Raw genomic sequence first — 17140 nt, forward strand, 5'->3', positions numbered from 1 at the left:
CAGGTGACCAGACTGAGAAGTTAAAAACAGATGATAGATGGCTCATGAAAGGAGCCTTTGTTAACAATAGTTGAAAAAGATAAAGGCCATTTCCAATCTAAACTAAATGCTGAGATGTTAACTCGGCAAGGGCTGGAAAACAGAGATGTTGGAACACGAATCTTGCTGACTTATTTAAGCCAAAGTTTTACTGGAAAATGACTACAAAACTTTGCATCAGAAAGCTGATATTCTTAATAAACTCCTGGGCAGAAAGGCAGCATTCTTCCAAAGAAGCTATTTCAGGAAGAATAAGAAAAGGAAGAGAGAGAGCAGAAATACCAGCTAGAGAGTAAGTAAGATTCCATAAGCAGAAAATTCAAGAAGCGGAGGATGAAGTACAGAAAACAAAGATCTTACGAAACCCAGATTTCCCTTCATGATAAGAAAGGTCATGACAGCTGGCTGATTGCACATACTGCAGAATGAGCTCTAGCGAGAAGATGCAAGCTGCTAGCCCAAGGCAGATATTAATATGTGTGCGTCAAAGGACAATAATTTTTCAAAAGTCAGTGAATGTCCAACCAACCCCAGGAATACCATAATGATAGAAACTTTAAAAGAGAGAGTTACTAATCCAAGATCAGTCTTTTGGTCCACCCATTGAAACTAGTGAAAGCCTCTATTTTATTGATATTGTTTCTACCTGGAATCTCTTATTCTTGTCGTAATGGCATAGATCTGTAAAAGTGAACCTGTGTCTGTCATTGGTCCTATAGCTGATCCTAGGAGGCCATTTCAGGTATCTGAACTAGTATCTATTTCTTATCTGCATCTTGGTATAGCTTCATCAGTAAATCTTACCAGGGAAACTCACCATGATCTCACATGTATTCATTCATTCCACAAATATTTAAGTATCTTTCATGAGTCAGAGATTTTAAAAATGTCAGAAATACAACAAAGAACAAAACAAAAATCTTGCCTTTGTAGAGCTTACATTTTAACAGAGAAAACACGTAGGTAAAAAAGAAATTAGAAAGTAATCATATAATGCCAGGTAGGGATAGGGCTACAAAGGACAACTAAGCAGATTGAAGGGGTAGTCACGGGAGCACCACTTTACATGTGGTGATCATGGAAGGCTGCATAAGGAGATGACATTTGGGTAGAGACATGAATGGAAAAAAGGAGCGAGCCATGTGGAGATCTGGGAAAGATCCTCCCAGGCAGAGGGAATAGCCGTGCAAAGGCGCTGAACCAGAAGCATGTTTGTTGTGTTAGAGAAACAGCAGGAGTTTCCGAAGGAGAGTACTACGTGTCTGAAGGCTGAGAGCTGAGAGGTGAGAACTGAGAGAGAACATTCTATGTTCTCATATATATGAGAAAATAAAACTTCTAATGGCTCCAATAAGGTAAGCAGGGAGTTATAAGTGAAGACGGTAGAAGGGTAAACCCCTACCAGATGCTATCGTACATTATGAGTCATGTTAAAAAGTTGAGGGCTTCCCTGGTGGCGCAGTGGTTGAGAGTCCGCCTGCCGATGCAGGGGACACGGGTTTGTGCCCCAGTCCGGGAAGATCCCACATGCCGCGGAGCGGCTGGGCCCATGAGCCATGGCCGCTGAGCCCGTGCGTCCGGAGCCTGTGCTCCGCAACGGGAGAGGCCGCAACAGTGAGAGGCCCGCAAAAAAAAAAGTTGAAACTTTAGTCTTAATAACATATTACTATCATATGTTGAGTCCTTACCACGTGTCTGTCAATGTAATAAATACTAGGATTTTTCTCACTTGATCCTCATAAATATTCTATGAGTTAAGAATCAATGTTATTTCAATGTTAGAGGTGAGGAAACTGAGTCACAAAGTGGATAAATCATTTGCCCAAACACCCAGAGCTACTAAATAGCAAAATTGGCATAGGAACCCATATCAACTTGAGTCCCAAGCCTGAACGCTTATCCTCCAATATTCCACATTTTTATTTATTTATTTTTGGCTGTGTTGGGTCTTGGTTGCTGTGCACGGGCTTTCTCTAGTTGCGGTGAGCGGGGACTACTCTTCATTGCGGTGCGCGGGCTTCTCATTGCGGTGGCTTCTCTTGTTGCAGAACATGGGCTCTAGGGCACGTGGGCTTCAGTAGTTGTGGCTCGTGGGCTCTAGAGCGCAGGCTCAGTAGTTGTGGCGCACAGGCTTAGTTGCTCTGTGGCATGTGGGATCTTCCCGACCCAGGGCTCAAACTGGTGTCCCCTGCATTGGCAGGCAGATTCTTAACCACTGCACCACCAGGGAAGTCCCTGTAAAGCTGTTATTTTAATTTTATTTTATTTGGCCGAGCAGCATGTGCACTCTCAGTTCCCCAAGGAGGGATCGAACCCTGGTCCCCTGCCTTGGGAGCACAGAGTCTTAACCACTGGACCCCCAGGGATGTCCCTATTCTGCACTTTTAAATGATCCATATGCATGTAGTATAATGGAGGCTATAGAGTGGGAAGGAAACCCATTAGAGGTGGGGGTTAAAGGGAGAGGGGATGGTAATGGGATCTTGGTAATAAGAGTGGGGTTGAGAAGAAAGAGATGGGATTGAGAGAGGTTTAGAAAGTGGAATGATTGGGATTTGGTGTTTGATTGGATCCGAGGAGGGAGGGAGGAAAGGAGGGGGTGGGGGGAGTCAAAGATGATTTCCAGATTTCCGGTTTATGAAACTTTGTGGTTACCATTTAAGGAGACAAGAAACCAAGCAGGAAGGGCAGTTTGGGGCTTAGGGGGAAGATGATGAGTGGTTTTAGATTAAGGATGGTGGAATAAGGACCTCTGAAAATCCGCTCCTCCATGTAAGCAACAAGATCACAGACCACCAAAAAAAAAAAAAAAAAAGTCCAAATCAACTTTTTAGAACTCGGAAATTAACCAAAGGCTTGCAAGAATCCAAAAAGCATTTATTCAAGAAAATCGACGGAATCTCAGTAGAAACAGTGGGCTTTGTACTGGGGCAAGAAGGCAGATTCTAGCGGTGTGAAGAGTGAGCAGGAGTGAGGAAACCAAAATAGTGTTCAGCCCTTTGCTTGGAAAGACAAGAGAGATGGGGCTTTAGCTGGAGGATGGGTGAGGATGCAGTGCTCTTTTTTATCTTGTAGAGGTGTAAATAGTGCAATATAGCTGGTAAAAAGCCTGGTCTTTCAGGAGGTGAAAAGGCCTGGCATCCTGATAGGCAAAACAGCTGAAATCTGACACCTAGAGACAAGCTACTCAGGTTCTTCTTAACTTTATTCTTGGACTGATTTCACTGTTGGCCCTTTTTGCTCTAGAGATAGAAGCTTGTCTTTAAAAATTAAGAAAAAAGGCAGAATTGATGACCAAGAAACATCATTGTGAGGGAAGATCGGTTATTTACATAATTCAAGTTCTGTGCAATTCTTTTAATGTAGTTTTATAGTCATTAGTCTTATCAATTTCCATAAAGGTATGCCAATGTTAGGTTTATAGCATGTCATCTTGACAATCTGTCTTCAGAACATCCTAGGGATTCTCAAACACCATATGCAGGAGTTGGAAAACTGCTTGGTCTAATTGGGCAAGCATTGAGTTCTAACTGAAAACCAGGGCAAATAAGTCTAGAGATCTAATGTGTAGGCATGATGACTATACTTAATAATACTGTGTCAACCAGAAAATATGCTAAGAGAATAGATATCAGGTGCACTCACTGGACAAAACGCTAACTATGTGAGGAGATGATATGTTAATTTGCTTGACTCTACTACTTATTTCACCATGTATATGTATATCAAATCATCATGATGTACACCTTAAATATATCCACAATTTTTATTTTAAAATATATAAATAAAAAATAAATCTATTCATTAAAAAATAAAACAGAGGAAGGACTCTACTTGTTCTCAAACTTGGCGGCACGTGGCAATCTACTGGGAGCTTTAAAAAGTACTGATGCCTGGGTTCCAACCTAGAAACTGCATTCAAATTTAGTTTCATGTCTTCTAAAGGTCAATTTTTTTTCAGTTCAGGATCCAGTCTAGGATCACATGTTGCATTTAATTGTCATGCCTCTTCAATCCCCCTCAAACAAATCCAGTCTTTCTTTGCTTTCATGACTCTGAGTTTTTGAAGAGTAGAGTCTATTTATTTCACAGAACGGTCCTTCCATTTTTGTTCTTCTGATATTTTCTCATGTTCAGATTGAGATTACGCATTTCTGGCCATGAATACCACAGAAGTGATGGTGTGTCTTTTCTCATTGCATTCTGGAGCCACAGAAAGTTTTATTTGTCCCATTACCCGTGATGTTAACTTCAGTCACTGAAGGGGTACATGCTATTGACATGACTCAACACTGATGATGTTAATAGGCCCAGATAGAGTTTGCCAGCTTTCTTCACTGTGAAGTTACTTTTGCTCTCTCTTTCCATACTCTACTCTTTGGAGGCAAGTCATTAAGCATTGTCACAATCTGCGTTTCACCCCTTGTGTCTTCTGACCTCTTGGTTGATTTAGAAAAAAAATTTATACATTACAGTTTACTCTGTGCTGGTAAGTTTTGAGAAATGCAGAGTCATATATCTATCACTCCAGTACCATACAGGTTAATTCTATCACTCTAGAGATACTCTGTGCTTTCCCTAGTTAACCCCTTCTTCTCCTGGAAACCATTGATCTGTTTTCCATCCTTACAGTTTTGCCTTTCCTAGAATGTCTCATGAATGGAATCATTCAATATGTAGCCTTTCCATTCTGGTTCTTTCAACTTAGTAAAATACATTTAGGATCCATCTATGTAAATTTGTGGATGAATAGCATGTTCCTTTTTTCTTGCTGAATAGTTTTCATCATGTATACCACAGTTTGTTCATCTATTCACCTACTGAGGGACATCTTGGTTGCTTCCAGTTTTTGGTGATTATGAATAAAGCTGCTAAAAACATTCACATGCAGCTTTTTGTATAGGCATAAGTTTTCAATTCAGTTGGGTAAATACCTAGGGGCATGATTGTTAAGTCATATGGTAAGTCCATGTTTAACATTATAAGAAACTGTCTTCCAAAGTGCCTGTATCATTTTCGCTTTCCCACAGCTCTTGTTCCAAATCTTTGACAGCATTTGCTATTGTCAGAGGTTTTTTTTTTAATATTCAAATGAGATGACAGCATCTCATTGTTTTGCAATTTGCCTTCCCTAATGACAAATTATATTGAGCATCTTGTTATGCTCAATGCTTTATTTGCCATCCATATATCTTCTTTGGTGAAGTGTTCTGGTTAGATATTTTGTCCAGTTTTATTTATTTTTATTTTTTAAAAATAAATTTATTTATTTATTTTCATTTATGTATTTTTGGCTGTGTTGGTTCTTCGTTGCTGCGCGCAGGCTTTCTCTAGGTGCGGCGAACGGTGGCTATTCTTAGTCGCAGTGCGTAGGTTTCTCATTGTGGTGGCTTCTCTTGTTGTGGAGCACGGGCTCTAGGCATGCTGGCTTCAGTAGTTGTGGCTCGTGGGCTCTAGAGCACAGGCTCAGTAGTTGTGGCACACGGGCTTAGTTGCTCCGCGGCATGGTATCTTCCCGGAGGGCTCGAACCTGTGTTCTCCTCTTAACCACTGTGCCACCAGGGAAGTTCCTGTCCAGTTTTAAAATTGAGTTTTTTCCTTTCTTATTGTTGAGTTTTAAGAGTTTTTTATGTATTCTGGATACAAATCTTTCATTTCATATGTGATTTACAAATATTTTCTCCCAGTCTGTGGCTTGTCATTTCACTCACTTCAGCAGTATCTTTCACTGAATGAAATATTTTAATTTTGAGAAATTCCAATTTATCAAACTTTTCTTTTGTGGATTATGCTTTTGGCGTCATATCCAAAGACTAATCACCAAATACAGGGTCATACAGATTTTCTCCTATGTTTTCTTCTATAAATTTTAGTTTTGCATTTTACATTTAAGTATAAAATCCATTTAGAGTTAATTTTTTTGTAAGGTGTGAGTGTCAAAATTTATTGCTTTTTTTTCATATGGATGTCCAATTTGTCCAGCACCATTTGTTGAAGCGCCTTTCTGTCTTTGATAAAAATCAGTTGACTATAATTGTATGGATCTATTTCTGAGCTTTCTATTTTGTTCCATCTATCTATGTGTCTATCTTTTCACCAATACCACACTGTCTTGATTCCTATATCTTTAGAATAAGTCTTGATATCAGGTCATGTGAGTCCTCCTACTTTGTTTTTCTTTTTCAAGATTGTTTTGGCAATTCTGGATCCCTTGAATTTTTACATGAATTTTAAGATCAACTTGTCGATTTCTGCAAAAGAGGCAGCTGGGATTTTGATAGAGATTGTGTTGAGTCTGTGGATCAATTTGGGGAGTATTGCTATCTTAACAAATCAAGTCTTCAAATCCATGAACATGAGAGGTTTTCCACTTTAGATCTTTAATTTCTTTCAACAATATGTTGTCGTTTGCAGAGAGTAAGTTTTGCACTTTTTTTGTTAAATTTTCCCCTGCATACAGCCACTGTCATTATTTGCAGCAGTTTTGTTCTATAAGGTCGCTGCCAACATTGAATTAGCCGATACTTGAATACTGCTTCTAAGGGAAATGTGGACAAGGTTAGATTCTTGCGAGTCTCTGGTCACATTTTCCATTTTCGTCAGTCAAAATACCATTTGCATTATGTAGGTTTGTTTGCCAACATTCTTGCAAAACAAGCCAGTCTCAGCAGCTGTGAAAACCTGTTCTTCCACGTAATTCTTTTTCTACTAAACCCTTAGCAGAAATTGAAAATTTTTCCACAGTCTACCTGGCTTCCTGGGCAAGTTTAACGAGTTAAGGCAGGAGGGTGGCCTCTAATTCCAGCTCTCATCATAACTAGCTGTAACTTTGGGCAAGTCACTTAGAATCTCCACTCTAAAACTCTGATAAAATAAGACTGTGGATGGGAATATCTCCATCGTTCCACTCACTCTAGAGTCCTATACTTAAAAAAAGGGGGCGGGGGAACTGGTGGGGGGGGAGGGGGGAGGTTATATGGTAATTTTTAAAGCCCACAGCACCACCTGGTGGTCAAAGAGAAGACAGACTGAGGAAGAGTGTTAATAGACATATCCAGCTACATCTACATTTTGCTTGTTTGAAAACTTCACATTTTCAGACCATTTCTCCTCTAAAATGGCTACACACGTACAATAATACCTATAAAAGCAGTCATACGGCATTATGTCTAACATCACACCCTGCATAGAGTGCCTTGTAAATATAAAGACGCTAACCCTTGAATAGCCATCATTACTGAGCTATTATTATGCTTTGGTTAAAACAAAAACAAAAACAAAACAAAACAAAAAACTACTGAGCAAGTAGAATTACATGAAATGAAAATATACTTCATTGTACCAAAAAATCCATCATGTTAAAATTATTCACACATAGTTGAGTAAGAAAATGATAGTATTCATTTATAACCTCCCCCAAATAAAATATCTGTGAGTCCATACGTATATAAATACATAGGTGAATGAATAAAATGGAGCTGTAAATACAGGAAAAGAGACAGCTCTTCTTTACAAAATAACTCTAATCAATAAATATAAAAGGAATGAGAGAAATAGAAAATCACCATTAGATTACCACTGTAATAATTGCTGCAGGCAATATTCACTTCTGTACACTAAAACTATACTATATAAGCAAACGTTTGAGGAGAAACAGGATAATTTCCTAGTCTCAAAACATCCTCCCCAGGACGTTTATTAATTATAAAGGGAAAGATAGTAACTTTATAATACTTTAATTCAGCAGATATCACTTAATGAAGTGACCAAGGTTAACATCACCAGAAGTAAGACATGTTGATATCATGTACCCTTTGATATGATTTCTATTCTTGTTAAGACAAACTGGTTTTAAAAAGAAAGAAAAGTCTATGCATGTTTTCTCTCTAAGAGCTTTTTGCTCTTCTTTTTCACATTTCTTTTTTTTTTATTTAAGTCATTAAGCTAAGGACACTTAGTAGATAGCAATTGTAAGACAATCCAAATGTGTTTAACATTCATAGTTATCCACTGGGCTTACGGGTCAATAAAGAAAAGAAGACCACTCTGGTGGCTTTTCAGTATCTACAGTAAACTCAAATTTCAGTAAAATTAACAGAAATTTTATTTGAAATTCATTGTATTTGTAAGGAGGAAGGAAATATTTAAATCCCCTTTTGATGAAAAGAGAATTCTCATGGTATCTTGACCAAGCTACCTTCAAACCAGTTTCCAGAAAAATCAAAGACAGGGTAATATCAGACTTATGTCCAAAAGCATTAAAAAAAACTGCAAGCACAAAAAGAAAGTAGAGAATTCAGTTTCTTTCAAGTATCCATAAAACATCCATGAACATTGTTAATCTATTAGGCCAAAGAGAAAATATCAATTTCAAAAGTAGAAATATTATATTTTCTGATTACAACACAATAAAGCTAGAAATTAATTACCAAATCAGGAAAAAAAAAGTTTCCTTGTCCTGGAGATTTAAAAAGTATCTTAAATGATGGCTTGAGTCAAAGGGAAAAACCAAAATATCAATCAAAGTTGGACCTTATGAGATGGATTTAAAGCATAAGGGCAATCTCTAGCCTCTGTGGTATCATTGTGTGTGGGTCAGAAAAGTGCTTGTTCAAGTAAAAAGCAAGACCAGCACAACTGCATCTGTGGATGGTCATGAGGTGATGGCTCTGAGCCCAGCTGGCTGGAAGATGAGCATGACACTCAGGGAGTCAAAGTCAAAGTGAGTTGGGAGCTGTGAAAGAAAAAAAATGTAAATTTCTCTTCTCTAAGGAAAAAAAAAAACAAACTGCTAGATAATGAGTTTTCCTTTAAGATTAGAAGCAAACTTCTAGTTAGTAAAGTGCCTGCTAGCAAGATTTTGAAGGCCAAGAAAAAGTCTCACCTAAGGAATGTTTTCTTTGGTTGAACTTAATATTCTCAAGGCCCTGACTCCTAAGGACAAAGAGACAAGAGTACACTTGGTTTAATACTCTTCAATTACTTTTCTATAAGCCACTATAGTATTTAATTGTTTCAAATACTTTAGGTAAATTATGCCATTTTAAACAAGTTCTTGTAAAGAGTAATTAAACTTTTATATCCCCTGATGTAAATGATTCAGGAGCAAGCTTACTAAGCCTGTCCTAAAGGATGCCTGAATTCAGGGCATCCTGGTGGTCCAGTGGCTAAGACTCCATGCTCCCAATCCAGGGGGCCTGGGTTTGATTCCTGGTCAGGGAACTAAGAGCCCACATATCGCAACTAAAGATCCCGCATGCGGCAATGAAGATCCCACGTGCTGCAACTAAGACCTGGCTCAGCCAAATAAGTAAGTAAACATTTATTTAAAAAAAAAAAAAAAAAAAGGATACCTGCATTCCAAGCCAAGAAAAGTCTCAATTTGTAATTGTGTTGTTAAGAAACCATTCAGACATTCTCTTACTGCATTAGCATATTTTTTAATGGAGCAATTCCTGATGTTATTTCCCTAAAATCACAGAAAGATTGCAGCATTTTTGGGGTTCTATTTTGTAAGGATGACTTTCTTTTGCAGTAGCATCTCTCCTAGAATGGAACCAATAAGGGCTCCAGGTGCTATGAAAGAATGGGTACCCTCACCAGGGACGACTTCTCTCAGCCATGCACTTAAGTGTTAGAAAAACATACCACAGTTGACAACATGTTGTGTATGGTGGGGATGAGGGGAAAGTCAATGAATCTGATGAATATGAAAGTCACTGAATGAGATGAATAAAAACCTAGAAAAGTAAGGAAGGGAAGGACTGGTGTAGAGATCTTTCTGGTGTGGGGAGTAGCTTTAGGTTTTGAGACACCCGGTGGGAGTTTAAGAGGTTTCTATTGTGACTCAAAGGAAACAGAATCTGGGGACAGGCCACAATGGTTCAGTGCTAGAATAAAGACCTGGTTTCCAGGATCAAGGAATAAACACCAGAAGCCTGGAGGAGGAGAGATGGAGCCCTAGTTCCTGGTCTCCTTTCCCACCCTCCTTCCCCCTAAGTTGTGTAAGATGTTACCTTCCACCTAAACATCATCTTCCTGGTTTCAGACCTTAACTCTGGTCTCTGAGTTCTGCTTAGTTCCACATTCTCTACCCATTTGCACAGAGGACCACCACCTTCCCTTCCTGGAATCTCTAAGGTTTTCTGCTTTGCTCATGCCCTGGTCATCAGCCCTACTAATTCAGTCTGAGATGGAAGTGGCCACCCTCTCCAAAATGCTTAAGTCTCCTGATCTCAGTGAAGAGTCTTTGCACCCTAGGATTATCATTGCCTTATTTGAAATTGGATCACTTCCCCCTGTTTCTTGCAGTTCTCTCCCTTCCCTAAAAAACAGTGACCATGAAGCAACTGAACAACGAATTGCAAAGAAGTTTGAAAACCTCTTAAAAGAAATTAAAGATATTGTTAAACATATGACAAGTTATGAAGAGAAGATCATAGAAACAAAAGAATCTTTTGAGGAAACCAATATCTCTGAGGATGTGTCAGAACTTAAAGAAAAAATCAGAGAACTTAATAAAATAAATAAAGTACTATTGGAAAAGCTACTTGCTAGTTGGGACTTAGGGAAAGAACAGAACTCAAAGAAACAGGAGATGATGTTGGAAAACCAGAACTCCAAGGACACCGTGCAAGGTTGTGCAAGGGATTGGGTAAACTGTTCAGAAGAAAAAAGAGCCCTTCATGAAACTCAACTAAGTAAGGAAAAAGCAAAGCACAGATTTCCTCTTGTCCAAGAAGAAAATATCAAACTGAGGTACAACATGGAGCAGTTACTACAGGAAGCAAAACACTGGAGTGTGCAACATACTGAGCTCAGTGAACTAATAAAATCCTATCAGAAATCTCAGACAGACATCAAAACTCTTGAAAATAATGGCGCCCATTCCCCAACTCAAACGAATAATGGGGTGTCAGCTAAGCATGAGCTGGAAGAACAAGTGAGGAAACTGAAACAAGACACATATTCACTGCAGTTGATTGCAGCTTTGCTGGAGAATGAATGCCAAATCTTAGAGCAGAGGGTAGAGCTTCTCAAGGAATTCCATCATCAGAAAGAGGGACCTCTACAAGGGGAGCCAATTCAGATAAACTATGAGCAGAACAAGAAAGAACAGAAGCTATCAGAGGCAGAGAAGGTCAAAATACATAAGCAAAACATGCAAGAAATGTTTCAAAAAGGAGACCAATTCTATAGAAGCCTGGATGTTTGCCATAAAAGGAAAGCTCGTAATAATTTGTTCAATACTCATATTGCAAGAAGAGCTCTTGTAGGAAAAAAGAGGCCAGCCAGCAGCCTAAGTTAGAAAATACCAAAAGTAGAAGAAAAGGCAGTTCTTTAAAAAACGACAGTATATCCAGCTCCAGGCATGTCAATCATCAAACCTAGGATAGACCTTTCGTTTCAACCAAGAAATAGCTATAGAACAAGAAGATTAACATTTAACATTATTCATTACCTCAGTGGTTAGGTAAGTTTGGTCTTTAATGACCATCAGTGTCAACTTTTGGTCACATTTGTCATCTTTACAATCTGTTTTTGTAGTTATTAGATAGAGATCCTATGACACTTAAACCAAAAGTGAGAATTTACAGGTCCAAATAAGTAAAGATCTAAATAAAAACCACAACAAACAAAGGAAAGGTTTTTTTTTCTTTATTTATTTAATCATTACCTTGGGGAGGAAGTTCTGGGGGAAAAAGTACATAACACTTTAACTGTGAACCTTTAAAGCTCCCTTTTCAAATGCATATTCCTTTTCCTATTTATTGATATTATCCACTGAAGTGTGGGCAGTAGTTGAGTTAAAAAAAATAAAAAGCTGATGAGCCACCCCTAAAAAGTTTTTCTCTTCTCATAAATCTCCCTATTCCCTGGATCTACTGTTACTAATATTCCTTTCTTTCTCCTCAACTAGTAAATGGTGGGCATACCAGGCAGCAGAGGCCCTTGGGGAAGGACACCTTGGCTTCTTTAGAAGAATAGATGTGTGTCTAGATTTTGTTCTGTGCTGGAAAAATTCCTCTCATTACTCCAGGTGGGGGCAGTAGAGTTATTCAGGGAAAAAAGCAGTATCTTCTGTTAAGTAAACTGAACTTTTTGGTTCCAGAAAAGATGGAGCAGAAGCATTTCTCCCTATTCCTCCATTAAATAAGCTAAAAACCCTGGACATTATGTATAAAATGAATGTAAGATGACCCTGAAAGATGGAGATAAGGAGATGTACTGGCCAGGGACCTTGAGACTTAAAGAACAGCATAGTGTTAAGTTCCCTGAGTTTCCTTTTTGTCTCTTATATATGCTGGGAGCTGATAACCCAGAAATGCCAATGCATTTAGACAAAAAATGCACGTGCACCCACCCCCACAAGCCTGCGTTCTCTTGCTAAGGGATGAGGAAACAGTCTGGCAAGACAGAAACCTTTTTAAAAAACTGCCCTACTCTGGCCAAACTGCATAAAAAATGCCATGCCTCCACTCTCAGCCCCATCAGCAAATACTGAGCAGAGACACTAGACTTTCACACTTGCCTGGGAGTAATGAAGCACTCCTCCTTCTTTCTTCTAGGGTGGTACATACAGAGGTGTCAGAGAAGGGACCTTGGAGTTCCACTCCCACCTGATGGTAACAAGGTGCTCCACCCTGAGCCCCTTCTCCCAGCAGAGTAAAATGTCAGTGAAGGCCACATAGGTAGCCTAGATTCCTATACCCTCCCCCTGCTGGCACAGCATAGCCAAAGCCTGCTAAAAGAGAAGATTTAGCTAGGATCCAGGGTCTCAAAGCACAATGCCCCAAATGTCCAGAAAACATAGAAAACTCACTCATCATATCAAGAATCAGGAAAATCTCAACTTGAATGAGAAAAGACAATCAACAAGTGCCAGCAATGGGATGGCACAGATGTTGGAATTATCTGACAAGAAATTTAAAGCAGTCATTATAAAAATGATTCATTGAACAATTACAAGCACACTTGAAAAAACAAAAATAATAGAAATTCTCGCAAAGAAACAGAAAATATAAAGAAGAAACAAATGGAAATTGTAGAAATGAAAAATATAATTTGTAAAATAAACTCAATGAATGTGCTCAGTAGTAGAATGCTGATGTCAGAGGAAAGATTCCATCAACATGAAGATAGAGAAATAGAAATTACCCATTCTGACCAACAGAAAAAATAGGCTGAAAGAAACCCACAGTCTCAAGACACTTGGAATAAAAATAGATCTAACACTGGTGTCATCAGAGTCCCCCCAAAAAAGGTAGAATGTGGGCTGAAAAAGTATTCACCGAAAAAAATGGCTGAAAATTCTCTAAATTTAGTGAAAGGCATAAACCTACACATTCAAGAAACTGAGTGAACTTCAAATAGTATAAATTCAAAGAAGTTCAAGGCATTCATAATCAAATTTCTGAAACCTAAAGACAAAGTGAAAATCTTGAAAGCAGTTATAGAGAAAAACTCATTCGATGTAGGGGAACAATGATGGGAACAAATGACAGTGACTTTCCCATCAGAAACCTCAGGGGCTTGAAGGAAATGAAAATTTTTCAAGAACTGAAAGAAATGTCAACCCAGAATTATTTACCCAGTGAAAATATCCTTTAGGAATGAAGGTGAAATCAATAAATTCTCACGTAGAGGAAATCTGAGAGAATTAGTAACTCATTTCTCATTTGTTGAAAAAGCCCATTTGGTTATACAACTAACCCTCACTTTTTTATATTCAAGAAAATGAGTGTTCCCTCTAGCCTCAGACTTTGTCTTTTTCCATTTCCAAACAGGAACTTCACATAGGAGATGCTAAATGAATGAAATGAGAAATTACAGCATAGTTGAACGAAACAATCACTTCTTGTATTTCAGCTTGTTCATATGCATTACCTAACAAATTCTGTCAGTGTCATTTATCTGTCAAATGTTAAGGGTCTAACTTTCTAGTTCCTCGTCTGTGCACTAATGTTCCCCTGGTACCACAACAAACAAGAGAACTGCAGGATTTTCAAATTTTTGAGAGAAACACTGCAATATGCAACATCTGTTGCACACAATACAAACGCAAGGTAGTCATAGTTTCAACTTTAGATTGATGTAGCACCATACCCAGCAGTAAAATTTCCATTGGTGAGAACTCAGTCACAGGGCCACACCTACCTGAAAGCAACTGGGAACTGAGGTTTTTAGCTGGATAACCATGTTGCCCAGGCAGAAGAAGAATTACTTTTGGAACCCTGTGAGGTGGAGAGAAAATATTTTTGTTTCTGCACAGTTAGGGCATTCTAAGCAAATTTTATGGAAACTTGAGATCCTGGACTACAAGCAAGCTCTAGAAGATATTTTCCAACCGTATAGATAATGAGTGTTCAAAAGACTTACCTAACTTTAGAGATGTGTGTTAACATTTTAAATTGGGGGTGAGGCCTGGGATTGGGAGACTCTTCTGGGTTATAAAGCTGGAGACACTGGACTTATATAACCCCTGGAGAGATTTACTGGATTGGCCAAAAAGTTCATTTGTGTTTCTCCATAAAATGTTACAGAAAAACCCAAAGGAACTTTTTGGCCAACCCAATACATTATAAAAGGGTTATAGTGAGAACCCAGGATCCAGAGGGTTTTTTTCCTCCCTCCTTTTAGAGGGAGAGAAGGACAGCTGCCTTTCTTTTCTACATAAAAGCCTGGATTCCTTTTCTCATCATTCCTCCCTTATATTACAGGCCCTGTTGCATGTAGGGTGACATCTGGTTCTCATCTCTCTCCAGGGGTAAGAATTGGAGCAAGGGGAACTAGCACAATTATTATTATGTAAGTAATAATAATCTGTCTCTGATTAAAAAATCTCACGTGTGCATTCAGGATAAAAGAGAGATGAATATTAAAAACCCAACAAAGACAATCACAACCTCCACCACAGGTTCTATTATGAATGAAGCATAGGGCATGAGAAATTTTCATATGTTGGAAGTATAAAATATGCAATTTGAAATATTGCTCCCTACTCCATAAACATTTCCTTCTCATGTCTGGAATATGTATCACTTTATAAATTATCTAAGAGACAAAATTTTCCTGTTACAGCCCTTAGTAAAAAAAAAGATTTCCAGTTAAACAGTATTGGGGCTACTAAAAGAATCACATACTTTTTCCATTTGCCTTTCCCTCTAATGGAAACTACCATCTACTCTATTCTATTTTCCAGCCATCTTGGTTAACAAAACATTGTGCAGTTCATTCTATACTTCACCAAATATGTGCTACATGTTACCAAGAAAAAAATTTTTGCTAAAATAAATTACAGCTTTTTAATTGTCAGATACAGCAAGTGATCTCTGTTATATCAGACCCTCTAGATCTGGTATTGACTTTAAGATTTTATATGTGTGATAAAATTGTTCTTCTACCACAAGGTCATATATATATTTTTTATCCAATTCCTAAACATGTAAATGAAAATTTCTGAAAAGGCATTTTTAAAGGTGTTTCATGTGGGTTCCAGTGGATAACAATCTATTATATACTTTTAGTTAATGTAAATTTATTTGGAGAAGTATCATGGCATTTTATACATGGAAGGATCTTTAGGCCATCACTTGTTGGCAGTGAAAAGCCAAGGTGTGAAATTAGTGAAAATCTGGAACAATAATTAGTATTGACCTAGTCCAGAGTTCTTTAACCCTATATTTTCTCATACCTGAGGGTCAAATTCCAATAAAAATCAAACTGTTTTTGAAACTTGTAGATGTCCAGCCCTACCATCAGTATACTTCTGTCCAACAGCAATAGTAACTTTCAAGATATATATTTTTGGATAATCCTCTTAGGAAGAAGGGAAAATCCATACAAACTTCTTTGTCAAATAAATTTTTCCCAATCAATTCTTCACAGTAATGAACTAGATTCTTGATTTCAAAGTACTTGGATCCCTAAAAGTTTTCCCCAACAAGCCATAGCAGTTCCACAGATTTTTTTTTAAAAGTTCTTGATAATAGTGATATTTTAGTAAAAAGAAGTACCTTGTTTCCCCTTTAAAATATATTCCATGAGCCAAATATTATTTTTTAAAATTTGGTTTCCATTCAGATCAAAATAAGAGTTTATTTACTACCTTTTAACTGTTTAAAAAATTATGAAATATACAGAAAAATACATAAAACTTATAGGCACAATTTAACCAATGATTAAAAATTAAAAATCTATGTAACCACCCCTTGGGTCACGTCATACTGTTTTCTAAAGTGGTTGTACCAATTTACGTGACATTCATTACTGTAAGAGTGTTTCTATTGCCCTATAGTCGCACTTAAATTTAGTATTGTCAGACTTTTTAATTCGATGGTTATGTAATAGTACCTCTTGGTGGTTTTAATTTGCATTTCCTTGATTACTGAGTTTAGTCAACTTTTTATGTTTGTTAATCATTTGTGTTTCACTTTTCATGAAGTGCCTATCTTTTGCTTCAAATTATTGATTTATAGGAGTTTTTTATGTATTCTGAACACTAGTCCTGTGACAATTATGAGTTGCAAACATTCTCTCCCATTCTGCGGCTTGGCTTTTTTACTTTTTTGTGGTTTCTTTTGGTGAGTTGAAGTTCTTTTTTTTTTTTTTAACATCTTTATTGGAGTATAATTGCTTTACACTGTTGTGTTAGTTTCTGCTGTACAACGAAGTGAATCAGCTATACATATACATATATCCCCATATCTCCTCCCTCTTGCGTCTCCGTCCCACCCTCCCTATCCCACCCCTCTAGATGGTCACAAAGCACCAAGCTGATCTCCCTGTGCTATGCGGCTGTTTCCCACTAGCTAGCTATTTTACATTTGGTAGTTGAACTGAAGTTATTAATTTCAATGTAGCCCAGTTAATTAAACTTTTCCCTTTTAATTGTAGCTATGTTTTATTTAAGAAGTCCTTACCTATATCATGGATAAAAGTCTTCTAAATTTCTTTAATTTCTTATCTTTCATATTTCTTTCTTTAATCTCTGAATTGGATCTAGACAGAGAGATTCATCAATGTATTTAGGTTGGTTGTCCAAGGATTCTGCAATTATGGATATTTTCATTCCTTTTTCCATGTCTATGCTTTGGGGGCA

General features: G+C 37.8%; 2 protein-coding genes across 3 annotated transcripts in view; one reads left to right on the forward strand and one right to left on the reverse strand.

Annotated features, from left to right (window-relative positions):
• SERINC5 (serine incorporator 5) overlaps positions 1–17140 on the reverse strand; it is a 179736-nt gene that overhangs the window by 113137 nt on the left and 49459 nt on the right. The gene's annotated exons all lie outside the window — the stretch shown is intronic.
• SPZ1 (spermatogenic leucine zipper 1) lies at positions 10196–11347 on the forward strand. The gene has a single exon (XM_067730083.1). The coding sequence runs from the start codon at positions 10196–10198 to the stop codon at positions 11345–11347; it is 1152 nt and encodes a 383-aa protein (XP_067586184.1).

The sequence above is a fragment of the Pseudorca crassidens genome, chromosome 3 (assembly GCF_039906515.1).
Source record: "Pseudorca crassidens isolate mPseCra1 chromosome 3, mPseCra1.hap1, whole genome shotgun sequence".
NCBI classification, from domain to species: domain Eukaryota; kingdom Metazoa; phylum Chordata; class Mammalia; order Artiodactyla; family Delphinidae; genus Pseudorca; species Pseudorca crassidens.